Source organism: Dromiciops gliroides, chromosome 3 (genome assembly GCF_019393635.1).
Source record: "Dromiciops gliroides isolate mDroGli1 chromosome 3, mDroGli1.pri, whole genome shotgun sequence".
Classification (NCBI taxonomy): Eukaryota; Metazoa; Chordata; class Mammalia; order Microbiotheria; family Microbiotheriidae; genus Dromiciops; species Dromiciops gliroides.
In genome coordinates, this window is record NC_057863.1 from 181,306,687 (window position 1) to 181,322,241 (window position 15,555).

At 36.7% G+C, this 15,555-nt stretch overlaps 1 protein-coding gene across 1 annotated transcript in view; it reads right to left on the reverse strand.

Annotated features, from left to right (window-relative positions):
- Nucleotides 1-15,555, reverse strand: part of RANBP2 (RAN binding protein 2) — an 86,664-nt gene that overhangs the window by 21,764 nt on the left and 49,345 nt on the right. The window contains exons 14-20 of the mRNA XM_043998379.1: nt 15,299-15,436; nt 15,066-15,212; nt 10,216-10,395; nt 10,051-10,134; nt 7,634-7,772; nt 6,501-6,595; nt 1,571-5,960 (exon numbers count right to left, since the gene is read on the reverse strand). Of these exons, the coding sequence (XP_043854314.1) occupies nt 1,571-5,960; nt 6,501-6,595; nt 7,634-7,772; nt 10,051-10,134; nt 10,216-10,395; nt 15,066-15,212; nt 15,299-15,436 (5,173 nt within the window). The remainder of the gene's footprint in view (nt 1-1,570; nt 5,961-6,500; nt 6,596-7,633; nt 7,773-10,050; nt 10,135-10,215; nt 10,396-15,065; nt 15,213-15,298; nt 15,437-15,555) is intronic.

The following is a 15,555-nucleotide window of genomic DNA, read 5'->3' on the forward strand; positions in this document are numbered from 1 at the left end:
TCCTTGGTTATCCTGTATTTTGTATATTTAAAAATATCCTGAGAAAGGATGAACATTTCACCAGACTACCAGAAAAGTACATGACGGGTAAGAATTCCTGCTTTAAAGTACAACAAATCTATGAGCTTTATATATTGAAAACTATTTTTTGGTGATGATACCTCTTTGAAATCATAATGTGTTTTTAAACATATTTTCAGAATGTACATGATAAAAAGTTTTAAAAATAATTGTCTTCCAAATTGTTTTTTCTGTGGAAACTTGATTTCCTGTTAAAATATTTTGCTATCTAAAGTACAGCTATTAAATTATATATCAAAAATACTTATAATGTGCAGCATTTTAAAAAACAAGATAGGGGTCAGCTAGGTGGCACAGTGGATAGAGCACTGGTCCTGGAGTCAGGAGTACCTGAGTTCAAATCCGGCCTCAGACACTTGACACTTACTAGCTGTGTGACCCTGGGCAAGTCACTTAATCCCAATTGCCTCACCAAAAAAAAAAAAAAAAAAAAAAATACACACACACACACACACACACACACACAAGATAGACCTAATGGGCAGCTAGATGGCACAGTGGTAAAGCGCCGGCCCTGGATTCAGGAGGACCTGAGTTCAAATACAGCCTCAGACACTTGACACTTACTAGCTGTGTGACCCTGGGAAAGTCACTTAACCCTCATTGTCCTACCAAAAAAACCCAAAAAAACAAAAAACAAACAAAAGATAGACCTAACTTTTTTTATTAGGAACCAAAATTTCCTCAGCCTACCCCTAATCAAGAAGATATTACTTTTTGTCCAAAATGTTACATGGTCAAATTAGTTTAAGAAATTCTAATCTATCCATGTCCTCTACTATAAGCTCTTTCATATAATGTAATACATATGACCAGATTCTCCATTAGTCAGGCATTCCACAGATACATCTACACATCAACTACAATTCATTTAGATAAAAATTCATTTAATAAGCTCTAAGCTCAAATTCAGTTCCCATCAAATGCATACATGGTGTTACAATTTAACACAACTGCAAGTCACATTCAATTAAAAAAATGAAGAGTATTAGAAATTTTAAATCTGTCTTCATAGGATACATTACTAAATAAGAATAATAAAAGACCCTGTACCTCTATGAGGTTGAAACACTTTTTAATATTAGCTCTCAACCCATAGTCTTCTCATAATTTTGGCTGAGAAAATTAAATTTCAACATTCTTGGGGTAAGTTACATTTCCTTAAAAGAAATTAACTGCACCAAGTACCTTTACTAAATAAAATTTTTTTAGCCAATTGCTACAGTAAAATGCTAATACTGTTAATTTCCTTGAGATAAGCCTTGTGTAAGAATTCTGTCCAAATACAGCAGTACTTTTAGCAGAAGCATATAAAAAAAATCTGCTTATGAGTACTGTTTGAAAAACATTCTAAAAGCTGTCTATAAAATTCAAATTAACCTAGTTTCCTACTAATACATATCTATATATCTATATAATAAAGTAACCTGTATTACTTTTTTAAATGTAAGAATATTTTTTAAATATGAAAAATTAACTTTACACTTACCCTTTTCTAATGTTTTAAATGCATAGTTAGTTGAAGGCTCTTCCTTTGGAAAAGGAGTCAAGGGCTTTTCTGCTTTATTTTCTGCAAACGGCTTGATGTTCACCGTACTAGGTTCCGATTTTCTTTCAATCTCACCTGAAACATCTTCACCACTTTTGTTTTTCAAAGGTGCTTTAAAGCTGAATCCAAATAAAGAGCCTGTAGCTGAATTGTTGCCAAATGCAAATGGTTTTGACTTCTCACTACTAAAAATGCTTTTAACAGATTCAGAGCCAAACACAAATTTTGGAGGAGAAACAACTGCTTTTGTTGGTGTTTCAGAAGTGCTACTTACTTCTGCAGCTTCTAGAACTGTATCTGTTGTATCAGAACCCTGGTTTAAATCTGTTCTCTCCCTTGTGGTTTCTTCTAATACAGCTACTGCAATTTTACCACATGGGAATTCTCGAGGAGTGGCAGCACGAGAAAAGTGTGGCGTTAGCAAGATATCTTTTTCTTGGGCCTGTTTTGCTTCATCAAAAATCTGTTTGAATGCATCTGCAACATCCTGTAGTTTAAAACGGACGGCTAATTGTTCTACTTTTCTTTCTCCATCAGCAAAGTCACATGCAGTCCAAACCCAAACTCTTTCTGTTCCTTTCATGGTTTGTAAAGTCATGTCTGGTGTTACTCTATGATTGGCACAAAGTTTTAATACTTGGTCCCTTCGCATCACTATTCTCACATGTTTATTATCATAATTCTGCAAAATCTTTATATCGCCTATTCCTCTTTCCTTCCATTGGCTGGCATCTTTGTCATATCTATAGAGTTTGGCTCGGTGACTAAAGACAACTTGCTCATTTTCCTCGCCACTGGACACTTCTACCAGATCAGGTAATGGTACAACTGGCTCAAAGTACTGTCCATCTTTCTCTTCTTCTTGAGTAACATCAGACTCTTCATCAGTGCCAACAGAAGTCCTACTCTGATTCAATTTGGCAGGGGATTTGGATGGACTCAAAGCAGATTTAAAACTGAAATTAAATCCTGTTGTTGAATCACCAAAGCGGAAGAGATTTTTCCTCACAGGACTATTTGATAATGGAGATGCATATACTGAACTACTACTTACACTATCATCCAAAGCATCTTCTCTTAAATCATAGTTATCCCATTCTAACGAGGGTCCAGTGGTTTCAGCATGTGGTTTTCCTGTTAAGTCAGAAGTAGTGACTGCTAAACCTGAATTGTTATTCTCTTCCTCACTGAGCTTTTTGTCATTTGTCAAAAATGTTTTGAGATCTTTTAGCCCACTTTTCATTTCTTCAGCTCTCTGTATTAGTTTAGCAGCTCTCCCAGTATCTACAAGTTTATGAGGTGTTTGAAGTGGTATGTCTAGTAAAAGTCTCTGGCATTCTTCAAATTTCTGTTTGAATTCTTCAGCTAGCTCTGGTGTTTTAAACTTAGCTGCCAACTGTTCCAGTTTAGCATCTCCATCAGAAAAGTCACTAGCCAGCCACATCCATGCTCTGTCTGAACCAGATAAAGGTTTGAGGTTCATTGTCGTAGTGATCCAATGATTAGCACATACTTTTAGTACTTGTTCCCGTCGCATCAGCATTCTTAGTTTGCCATTGACTTCATTTTTAAGGATCTTTAAATTTCCTAAGCCCCTTTCTTTCCATTGACTTATCTCTGCATCAAATCTAAATAACTTCACCCTCTGTGAATATAGAACCTTCTCATCTTCTTCTCCTGTAACAAGCTCCACTTTTTCAGGCATCTGAACTACAGGTTCAAAATGGATATCATCATTATCCTCTGTCTTATATGCATCATCATCTTTCTCGTGGTCTGATGATGTACTAGCCTTAGGGGACATTTTAGTACTCTGTGATGAAAAAAGTTTTTCACCTGCACCTGAAAATCCTTTAAAATTTGGATCTTTTTTACCAAACTGAAATCCTTCCCCTGATTTTGCAAGGTCAGCAAAAGTGAAATTGCTACTACTGTTTCCGAAAACTGAATCACTATTATTTTGCTTATTATTAACATCATGAGACTTGAAAGCAGCATCTCCTTCAATGGACTTCTCACTATCCTTTTGATCACCAGATTCTTGGATACCAAACTTAAATCCACCAGCAGATGCAGGCATAGTAAAATTAAATCCTTCTTTTGTGGGCTTAGCTTCCATACTAGAGGGAACTTGAAATGTGAAGGAAGGTGAGGTTCCCTGCTCGACATGACCAAATTTAAAACCCTGTTCTGCATTGCCAAATTTAAAAGCTTTTTCTGAAAAGTCACACTTAAAGCCAGTTGCCACCTGACTCCCAGAAGGTTCAGATAATTTACTTTTGAAACCAAATGTAAAATCTGAAGAAGTTTCTGCAACAGGTTTACTGACTGGATTTGGTGTTTCACAGGCCACACATTTCAAGGAAGAGCTTTCATTTCGTACTAAGCAAACAGTACAGTCCCACTGACCTTCCTTCTTAGTAAACATTCCCTCAAGTCCACCCTTAGTAGACTTGCTGGTCTCTGAAGTACTGGGCTTCAAAGCAGGAGGGGCTGGAATCATACAACTGGGTTGACTTTGTGAATTTGGATTCTGACAAGCAACACATTTTTTAGCACTCGCTTCATTCTGTACTAGACAGACACTGCAATTCCATTGTCCATCCTTCTTAGGAAACAGAGTTCCCAAATCACTGGTAAGAGGCTTAGAAAGCTCTCCCTGGCCAAACTTGAAGGAAGCTTGCTGACTAAGTGATGGAGCACTTTTATTCGTTGTGTTTGTATTCTGGCAAGCGATACACTTGGATACCGTCGGCTCATTCCTCACTAAACATACACTGCAATCCCAGTGACCCTCTTTCTTAGCAAACATTGATCCAAATCCTTCTGGAGTCTTTTCAGTGCCAGGCTTAAAAGCTGGAGTGTTTTCAACTAATGGTGGACCCAAAAGCTCCTTATTATTTGGATTTAGGTTTCTGCAGGACACACATTTCTTTGCTGTTGCAACATTCTTTGCTGAACAACTGTTACAATCCCACAGTCCATCTTTCTTTGAAATTTGGAGACCAAAATTTGGATGTCCGGGGTCAGGTTTTCCAGTATCCTTGTTATCCTGGTTCTTGGTGTCTTTCAAAACCCTAACATTCTGATTTGCTGTGGATATATTTGAAGCTGCAGCTCTTAAGATTCCCTGGGCCTCTTCAAACTTGCGTTTGAAATGAGCTGCCTCCTCTGGAGTTTTAAACTTAATAGCAAGTTGTTCAGGCTTTGGTAATTCATCTGCATAGTCGAGTGCATGCCATACAAATGATTTATCTGAGCCAGCATTTGGTGTCAGCTTCATATCTGGATTTATATAATGATTTGCACAGATTTTAAGTACTTGCTCTCTTCTCATGAGAAGACGAATTTTGCCAGATATTTTGTGTCTCAGTATCTTCACATTGCCAATGCCTCGTTCCTTCCACTCTTTGGATTCTGCATCAAAGCGGAACAACTTTGCCCGATTACAAAAGAACTCTTCCTCATCTTCCTCACCAGTTTTCACTTCTATTTTGTCAGGAAGTGGAACTACTGGTTCAAAGTGAGGGCCGTCATCATCATCATCTCCATGTGCACTTCCTCCATCTGTTTCATGACTCTTATTTGCTAAGTCTGAAGTTGGTGTTCCAAATACTGTTTTGCCTGTACTTTGGAAAGTAAACGTGTCATCATTACGACCAAAAAGAGAATTTTTACATTGACCATGTCCCATGCTTTCTGTAAATGAAACATTAGAAACATTTTTACTACCAAAACTGAACATATTCCTTGGTGCACTTGTCTGACTAGGAACTGGCTTTGTTCCACTGTAGCCATCATCATGTGAAGGTTTATCTGAAGTTAGGAGACCTAAGAGGCTCTCACTGTTACTGAAAGGTGCAGGAGGAGGGTGCCCTACTTCAGGAGAAGAAAATGTAAAATCACCATCGTTGGATTTAAAATTGGAGTTAAATTTAAAGGTAGCTGGCTGAGTTGCTTGTGCAGATGTTGTTAAAGGTTGCCTTACTCCTTCACCTGGCATAGGTTGTCCAAAGTTAGATTTCCCAAATTCTATAACCCTGGATTCTGCAGATTTTGAAGGATGAGGTATAACTGGAGGTTTTGTGAAATAACCTGGTTCAGGCAAAGGTGGATTTGTGCTTGTCTGTTGAACATTGTAATTGAAGTAATCATCTCCTCGTGGTGACAGAATTCCAGTTGCAGGAGAATCAAAACGCAATGGAGGACCATACATTTCTTGAGAGAACATACAGGCAGGTGGATTTTGCACTGGAGGTGTATGCATTTGTTGTGGATAAGCATAAATATGCTGTTGAGGTGTAAGCCGGTTCATGCCATAAACTGGAGCCTATAAATTTAAAAATAATGAGTCGATTTTCTTATAGACATTCAAGCATCTAATTATCTGCTACCTCCCAAACTAAAAATAATCTCAAAGAAGTCTGAGACAATGGATGTGAAGTGATACAGTGAGGACCCAAAAGAGATTTGTATTCCTCTTCAGCAAATAGGTGATTAAATGGTCTTGTACCATATTACAACTATGAAAAGTCACTTCCTGCCATTATTCTTGCACATGGACAAAGATAGCAAAATAAATTTCCAGACCAACGGGAGCTTACCACAGTGATGATTGGGAGAAGTGTAACAAAGACTTTTCCTTCAAAATAATAAGAAATTTTACCTCTACTACAAATATTATAAAGGAAAGGTTTCACAATGTAATTAAAAAAAAACCTGGAAAAAAATGTAAAATACACTAATCTGAAAGAGTTTTTTACAAGTTTCAGTACTGTTTGATCTCTTAAATTCTTCAAAGGCCTAAACTTCAGCTGAAGAGGAAAAACTAAACTAAGATGGAGTACTTATAAATATTGCCTTTTGTTACCTTTGTTGGTGTAACATTAGCTGCTGTTCTGAGAAGATACTGGGAATTATATGCTGGTGACTGACTGTAATAGACTGATGGGCCAGTAGTTGCAACTGAAAAAGAGAAAACCAGTCTGTTCAAGTGCAAGTGAGTACAAGTTCAAGTACAAGTGAGATTAAGTCTCCCTGGATGAGTGCTTATTTCCACATAACCCATAAGAGCACTGGGCCAATCTTGTGACAAAATCCATGAATCTGTGTGCCTCGGGTGTAATCTTTTAAACACCTGCCTTATCTACTTGCTACAAAGTTGTCCAAAAATAATGCAAAAAGAATGGTAGAAAATATAAAATGCTATCTATACAAATGTTAGATGTTAATTACGGTTCAGACTTTATTAGCAATGTTGAGACCTAAAGGCTTTTTTACTCCCTTTCTAATTTGTTTACAGTAAGACTGCTGCTTCCACCCAGTTATATCTTTTTAGTGTAAATAGTCAAGTTGTCTAGGAGCATTACTTAACAGAAAGGTATAAAAATCTCTTTTCGGGGCAGCTAGGTGGCACAGTGGATAAAGCATCCGCCCTGGATTCAGGAGGACCTGAGTTCAAATCTGACCTCAGACACTTGACTAGCTGTGTGACCCTGGGCAAGTCAGTTAACCCTCACTGCCCTGCCCACCCCCCCCCAATCTCTTTTAAAGAATAGTATTTTTAAATTTATACTGAAAAAAGAACCTATTAGCTAGGTAAGCATATTCAATGACTATTTTGAAATTATATATCACTGCATATATATGATATTCCAGTATTACATTGACAAAACTCCTGTTATTTGTTCTGTTTTCTGACTACACCGTATCCTGGACACCCAAGCAAGCCACCAAAGCCACTAACTATGGTACTTCAGCTAAAATAAATCATTCCTGGTTTTTCCCTCCCTCATAGAACCTACCACTAAAATTAGACATTTAACATTTACTAGGTGTGTGACCCTGGGCAAGTCACTTAACCCCAACTGCCTGACCAAGAAAAAAAAACAAACAAAAACAAATATAGAATTTCTCCTAAGTTGCCTATTATTTAAAATTGAGAGAAAAGGCTAAAATGCCTTTTAATTTTAAAAGCATTGGGTACTTACTAACTAATATTACCTGTTAGTGGAGCTCCATGGTAATTTTGTGATCCCTGATAACCATCAGGCACTGAATCTGTTCCATAGGCTTCTGCAGGCCAACGGTGAGGGGACATAGTAGAATTACTGCTGTTTAGCTTCAACTCATGCATTTCTTTCTATTGAAAATATAATTCAATGTGAATTAATTCTATGCTAGTCACTAAAAACACTTATTAAAATTATCAGAACACTAATAAGACAAAAAGTTAAAATCCATCAAATACCTACACATAAGTATCCATTAGCAATAGGCCAATAATGACATTTTTGAAGGGCTCTAGGTACCAGAAATTTATTTATACCAGAAATTGATAGGTTCCTTTTTTAAAAAAAGTTAAGAGTCAAGTTAAAAGGCTTCAAGTGCTACTGGTAGGAGTTTTACTGTTATACAGACAGCTTGGCAGTATAGTGGACAGAGAGCTGGACCTTGACTCTGGAATTAACATCCTAGTTCAGTCACTTACTAGGTGGGCAAGTCACATACTTTCTCTCAGTCTGTTTCCTCAAACTGCAAAATGGGGATAACAACACCCATTTCACAACACTGTTGTTGAGAGAAAATGAGATACTATATGTAAAGTTCTTTGCAATCCTTAAAGTGCCACATAAATATTGGCAATTATAGCAGTAAACAGTTTGATAAATACTTGGCATACAAGGAAAGCAAGATACTTTAAAAAATAATTCTTTAATTTTTCTTTTATATGAAGGCTACTATACTCCCTTATATACCTACTTTTAACTAACCTTTTTTATAACTGTTTTTAACATGGGCAGGGAAGCAAAGTTTTGGAAAAAACACCATTGTAACATCTTGTTAAATGCTGAAACTAACATAGGTTGGCAGTATCTTCCTAGAAAAGACAAAGTAAGGAGACGAGAATACAATTTTTAAGAAAGAAAATGGAAATAATCAGAAAATAGCCAGTATAAAATACCTGGGTTGGTTTGTTTTCTTCTTTTGGGGGCAAGGAAATGAAAGAAGGGATTGGATCTATAATTTTACTCCTATGTGGAACTCACTGTGTAAAAATGCTCTCTACCAATGCAGATAAATGCCATATGTTCTCCAACTTAATGCAAGAATGCTTACCCTGGGGATAAACTTAAAAAAAATTATCAAATGTATTTCAATATGTTTGTAAACTTATATATTTTATATCTTTAAAAATATTTTGAGAAGGCATCCAGGGGCTTCACCAGATAGTCAAAAGATAAATTAAATTTAATATTTTTAAAAGATCCTCAAAATGTTGACCTAATTCAAATTAAAACCTCATTTCCATGTCAAAAGATGCTAGGGATGACTCTGATTGGACTGCACAGTAGAAAACTTTCAGAAAACCTTTTAAAGAAATTTTTATTTCACAACTATGAAAGTCTATTTCCACTGATCAATTTTTTAAAAAGCAGAATTAAAGCTTCTGGTTTGAGAGTTCCTTTTATGATCTAAAATAATTCTGATGTTCCTTAACTTTTCCTTGGGAATCTGTTTTGCTGCTTTATTTTGAAGATCATATTATCATGTTAGGTGCTGGTCTGATCTTCAAGAAGAAGACAGGGTCGAAAAAGGAACAGGGTGCTTGGGAAGAGAACAAGCAACAGCAGAGGGAGCTCCAGATCCTGGAGACCCAAACAGAGGCCACTGGTGGTAAATTCAAGGAGCTCAGGGCACATGCCTCTGCTAGGGTTCAAGAGAATAACAGCAAGTCACGTGGCCATGGAAAGGGTTATGAAGGCCACTGGACCCTCAGTTTGGAGAGGCAGGTGCAGGACAGAGAAAGGAATCCTGTTCAGATCTCATAATTCCCACTGACCCCGCCCCTATCTCTAAAGATGTTCAACTCGAATAACAGGAAGAGTCACTCAGGTATTTCAGCATTGTTTTGTAGTTGTGTTAATTTTAGAAGGCTGACAGGCTTAAAAATTTACTTTTGGCTATGTTGGGAAATCAAAGAAATCAAAAGTTTGATGGGTTAAAGAATAAAAGAATAACCTATTGTTGGGACCCTAGGGTCAAGGGGATCCTGCTCTGAAAAAGAAATGTGTCACTAAACATCTGGTCTCAACATTCATTGCCACATCCTGTACTGAGCCTTGTGATTGTTTGTAAAAAGTATAAAAGCTGCTTGACTTATTGCTTTTGTGTGTCACATGTCCTGGTGGCATGGGCACTTTCTTTCGAAAGAATAAATGAGCTCTATGCGTTGGTCTCCTTTAAAAAAAAAAAATCATATTATAAGCTACTCTTTCTTGAAACAGAATAATATCTGGCCAGTAATTAAATTCTGACCTAAGCACTTTATTTCAAAAAATCTGTAAAGTAAATGTCCATGGTACGATTAAATTCTTAGCCTATAATCACTTTTCTTTCAAGAAAAGTAAGCAATTTACCTTAATGGCTTCTACTTGTTGGCAGATCATTTTCAATAAAGAATTTTGATCTTCTGCCCACCGAGGAGGAGTTTTAGGAGAAAACTTAAAAAAAAAAAAAAGAACACCAATGTTTAGAGACATCCCACATTACTCAATAAAAGACACTTTTTATTTGCTACATACCTTGTAACTTTTACTTGGTGATAAAGAAAATTTGGTTGGAGATGGTGTAGAATGTTTTATTTCAGAGTCTATATTTCGGGGTGAACCATTTTTACAATGAGGTCCCCCTTCACTATATTCCTCAAGTTCTTGCATTACTGAATTAAGCATCTCTTTTACAGATTCCAAAGGAACTGGAAGCTAAAAATAAAAGGCATAAGTCAAGGGCTTTGTTTTACAAACATGTCAAAGTAAAGATTGCTATATGCATTAAGTAATAAATGTAATTATCTTGTGATTTTTAAATACCTATAAATTATACAGTTCTAACATTTTTCATCCTAATACTTCCATCTGAAGTGACAGATAACTGGGTAGCTAGATGGCACAGTGGACAGAGTTCTGGACCTGGAATCAGGAAGCCTCATCCTCATGAGTTTAAATCTGGCCTCAGACATTTATTAGCTGTGTGACCCTAGGCAAGTCCCTTAACCCTGTTTGCCTCAATTTTCTCATCTATAAAATGAGTTTAAGGAAATGGCAAAACATTCCTGCAACTTTGCCAAGAAAACCCCAAATAAGACCCCAAATAGGATCACAAAGAATCAGATGTAACTGAAATAACAGCACAACAAGAAGAAAAGATAATTAGCTGCTCATCAAGTCTAACCGTCTCATTATACAGATGAGGAAAATGAAGCTTAGAAAGTGAAGGGAGGCAGCAAGTAAAGCAGAAAAGGGAATCAACCATGAGTCAGAAGATCTGGTACAAATCCCAGGTCTGCCATTTATTTACCACCTGTGCCACTGTATAAGAAACCCAACTTCTTTTGGACCCAATCCCCTCATCCCTTCCACCTTGTATTCCATGATCATATAATACTCATCCATGTTACATAGCTAGTAAAAGTGACAGAGGTAGGTCTCTTTTTTTCTGAGTTCCAGAACAGGACTCTACAAAAACTTCAAGAAGATCCCTGAAACATTATTTTTGCTGTTTATTAAGCATTATCACTCAATCTTATGAAAAGCACAATTTTTAAATTCTTACCTCCTTTTCATGTGCTGAGCAGTAATTGGCCTCATTTTTATTTGTAAAGAGTATTTCATTTCTACCATTAAATTTACTGCCTTTGATAGCTCATTCTATATACTGCACTACCAAAAATGCATTAACTATTTTGCATTGATAGAGCAGAAAGAAAATAAATTCTAGAGTGTGGTGAGAAGAAAAACTAACCACATAGCAGCAAAAAAAAAAAAGTATCTAGCATTAGAAAAGAATGAAATTAATATAAAGAATTTAAATGCCAACTATGTGCCAGGAACTATGCTAGATGGAAATGAGCAAGACAAGCCCTGCCCAATGAGCTAAAAGCCCAGTACAGCATGTTCACCTCAGTAAATACAGGATATATTAAAAATACCCACTAATTTGAGGCACTGGTCACTAACAACTGGAAGAAAAAAGAAAAGGTCTCTTGAATGAGTCTGTATTTCAACTGAGTTTTAAAGAAAAAAAAGGATCCCAACATGTAGCTAGCTTTGCAAAGCAAAAGCATTCCAGGACCAGAAATAAGCCGTGCAAAGGCATGGAGGTAGGAGATATAATATCATTTAAATGAAAGAATAAACCAATCTGACTAGAGTATAGAGAGCACGAAAGGGAGGAATGTATAACCGTTTTTTCTTAAATAGACTGGATTTAGATTGTGAAGGGATTTTACACACCCAACAGAGCAGTTTGCATTTTATCCTGAGGGCAACAGAAAGCCACAGAAGTTTCATTAAGAGTCATGTATCCAGACCTGTGCTTTAGGAATATCAATTTAGTAGTTCTATGGTAAATGGATCTGAGAGGGGAAAGACAAGTGGCATGGAGACTGATTAGGAGTAGTGTTTATTTTACAACAGTCCAGGTGAAAGGGGCTGAGGTCAGTTGTGTGAAGAGAGACAAGACAGATCCAGGAGAAGTTAAGAAGGTGAGACTGACAATGGCTGGCAACTGACTGGGTATGGGGGCAAGGAAGAATGAAGAGAAACATGACTCATGTCACAAATCTATGTGGACCAGAAGAATGGTAGTTCCCTCAGTAGAAATAGAGAAATATAGAGAACGGGCAGGTTCAGGAAGAAAGAGAATTAATTCTGTTTCAGACATGCTGAATTTGAGACACTGTAGGAGACATCCAAAAAGAGATGTCCAGCAAACAGAGACATGGGACTTGAGCAAAGTCCAAAGATCAGGACCAGATAAAGTTTGGAAGTTATCTGCATAAAAATGACAGGTAGGGGCAGCTAGGTGGCGCACTGGATAAAGCACTGGCCTTGGATTCAGGAGGACCTGAGTTCAAATCCAGTATCAGACACTTAACACTTAACAAGGTGTGTGACCCTGAGCAAGTCACTTAACCCTCATTGCCCAGCAAAAACAAAAAATGATAGGTAAATCCATGAATTTTAACATTAAGAGAGATTAAATGTATAGGAAGGAAGAGAGAACCCAGAAGTGAACCCTGTGGAATACATGGGGGCAGGACATGGAAGATTATACTACAAAAAAAGACTGAGGACAAGTCTGACAAGTAGAAAAAGAACTAAGACATAGTAGTATCATGAAAACTCATGGAAGAGAGTGTCTCATATTATAAAGACACTCACATCACCTGAGACATAGCTCTTTTAAGACTGAACTGACATTTAGAAATGTGTTATCTGGTTTAAATTATATAATGCAAATAACTTTAAGAAATAAAAGCTAAATTATCACAAAGTACACTACCCGAGAAATTCACCCTAATCCTTGAACACTGCTTCTGACTAAAATTTTCTTTAATCTACTAGAAATCAATACTTTCCTCACATACTTCACATGCATAGTTCATAACCCCATACATAAAAAAGAAACCTACTATACAAAGTCTAAAGCAGCTTAGCAATTATTTAAGTTAAATGAACTCTTCTGGTGAACACTGCAGCTGACATTTTTACTATCCTCCAAAAGGCAGAACTTACTGCAAATATAGCAAGTAACATAACAAAGTGAGGAGTATAAGAAGAGCGAAGGACTCTATGCTCAGAGAAAAGACACTATGACTGGAAGTATAGTGGTTATGATGGTCAAACAAAACCAATTTTCAAAAATAATAAATTAAAATATATGACCAAGGCCACAAAGAAGATCGTCCAATTGTCATGAAGCTGGAACATGTCAAGCTCAATAGTAGGTCTGAAGGGATGCTGGCTCTTATGAGATATGTTAGCATTTTGAATTGAAAAGTGACAAAAAGAGAAATGGCCAAGCGGTTCAGCTCTAAGCTTCACTGTTTTTGTTTCACAGTAGCTACATAAAACTACAGTAATTACTACATTCCTTGTTGTCATATATACTGTTTTGGAAAGGAAAATGTTTGAGTAAACCACTCCCCATACAATATGAAACTTTATCCATGTAGGAAAAATTGATGTTTGAAAGATATGTCCAAAAAAGAAAGAAAAAAAAAAGAAAAGAAAAGAAAAGAAAGATATGCCCAGGGGGAAGCTAAGTGGTGCAGTGGATAAAGCACCGGGGATCCAGGAAAACCTGAATTCAAATCCGGCCTCAGACACTTGATATTTACTAGCTGTGTGACCCTGGGCAAGTCAGTTAACCCCTCACTGCCCCGCAAAAAAAAGGAAAAAAAAGATAAGTCCAAGTGTGATAACTTTAATCGTACTCAATCAGATTTATGTGTTGTTGTTTTTTTCTTAGTGAGGCAATTGGGGTTAAGTGACTTGCCCAGGGTCACACAGCTAGTAAGTGTTAAGTGTCTGAGGCTGGATTTGAACTCAGGTACTCCTGACTCCAAGGCCAGTGCTCTATCCACTGTGCCACCTAGCTGCCCCTCAATCAGATTTAAATATGTATTTTCTATTGAATCTTAGTTCGAAATCTTCCATTTAGAAATACCAACTGGGGATTTCTGGGGGACCTTAGTTGTTAGTACTACTGCTAAAAAATCAGTTACTTACAGCCTATATGCCAAGAGAAATTGGAGGTAAGGAAAAGAAAAAACAGAATATTAAGGATAGAGACAGCTAACACTAATGTAAAGAGCTTTAACAAAAAAGTAGTGAATTAATTCATCATCTTCATAAGCTGCCCCATTTCAAAGTATTCTTTCTGAAGATATATGTACTGGGGTTGAGTAATATTCTGTGAAAAAAGAAGTTAAAAAAAAAGGAAAAAAAGAAATAGTGAATAGTGAAAATGAAGTTAACTGTAAGTGAAATGCCTGTCTTTAAAAAGACAACCTATGGGGCAGCTAGGTGGTACAGTGGATAGAGCACTGGCCCTGGATTCAGGAGGACCTGAGTTCAAAGCCGGCCTCAGACACTTTACACTTACTAGCTGTGTGACCCTAGGCAAGTCACTTAACCCCAATTGCCTCACCCAAAAAAAACCCACCAAAAAACACAAAAACCTATTACTTGAGACCTCAAGTTAATTAAGTTTCAAGAGGTGGTGGGAACAACAGTTATTAAAGAAAAAAGAACTGTAATAGTGAAGCCTTGAATGGAGGTCACTGAATCTATGGTGTCACTGTATTTTATATGATAGTTATTTGTGCTGTTGTACCTATACTGAGCCGTTAGCTCTATGAGGGAAAGACATCTGTCTTAAACTCTGCATGTTTCCCAAGTGCCTGGTATAGTGCTTTTCCCATAAGAGATAATTAATAAATTTTTGAAACTTGCTAAAGAAAAAAATTAAATGAGTAGTTAGTTCTTTTACTTATTACAATTACAGAGCATTACCACCTCAAGGCTAGCAACATGCCAACTTTGGAAGAAAACAAGGAACTAAACACAAAAAGAAATAAATGCCTCACCTTCCTAGCTACAGCAGGATCTGTGCAACTTTCATCTGAAATCTTTATTAAGTAGTCTCTAGATTTCCGCAAGTAACTTTTGCATTCTTCTCGTTCTTCTGGGGAAAGGGCATCATTCTCAATGTCTTCTGCTTTCCTATGAAAAATCTATAATAAAAAGTCGTGATTTTATGAAGCAGTGATTTTTTTTTAAAAAAGGTCAACTGAAGTACTACACATAGTTTAACACTTACCAGGGCAAGATTCCAATAGGAGACAACATTTTTTATAGCTTCAAATGCTGACAGAGCATCTTCAGTTTTCCCATCAACTGCATCCAACATAGCAAATGTTATGTGTGCTTCTTCCTCAAATTCCCCAACTTCAGATGCCTGAAGAAATGGAATTTAATAATTTAAGAGTAATTAGTAATTTACTTACTTTTACTATAAATTTGAAAATTAACTAACACAAGGAATTAATATAAATCTAGCTTCTCAGTATTATCATT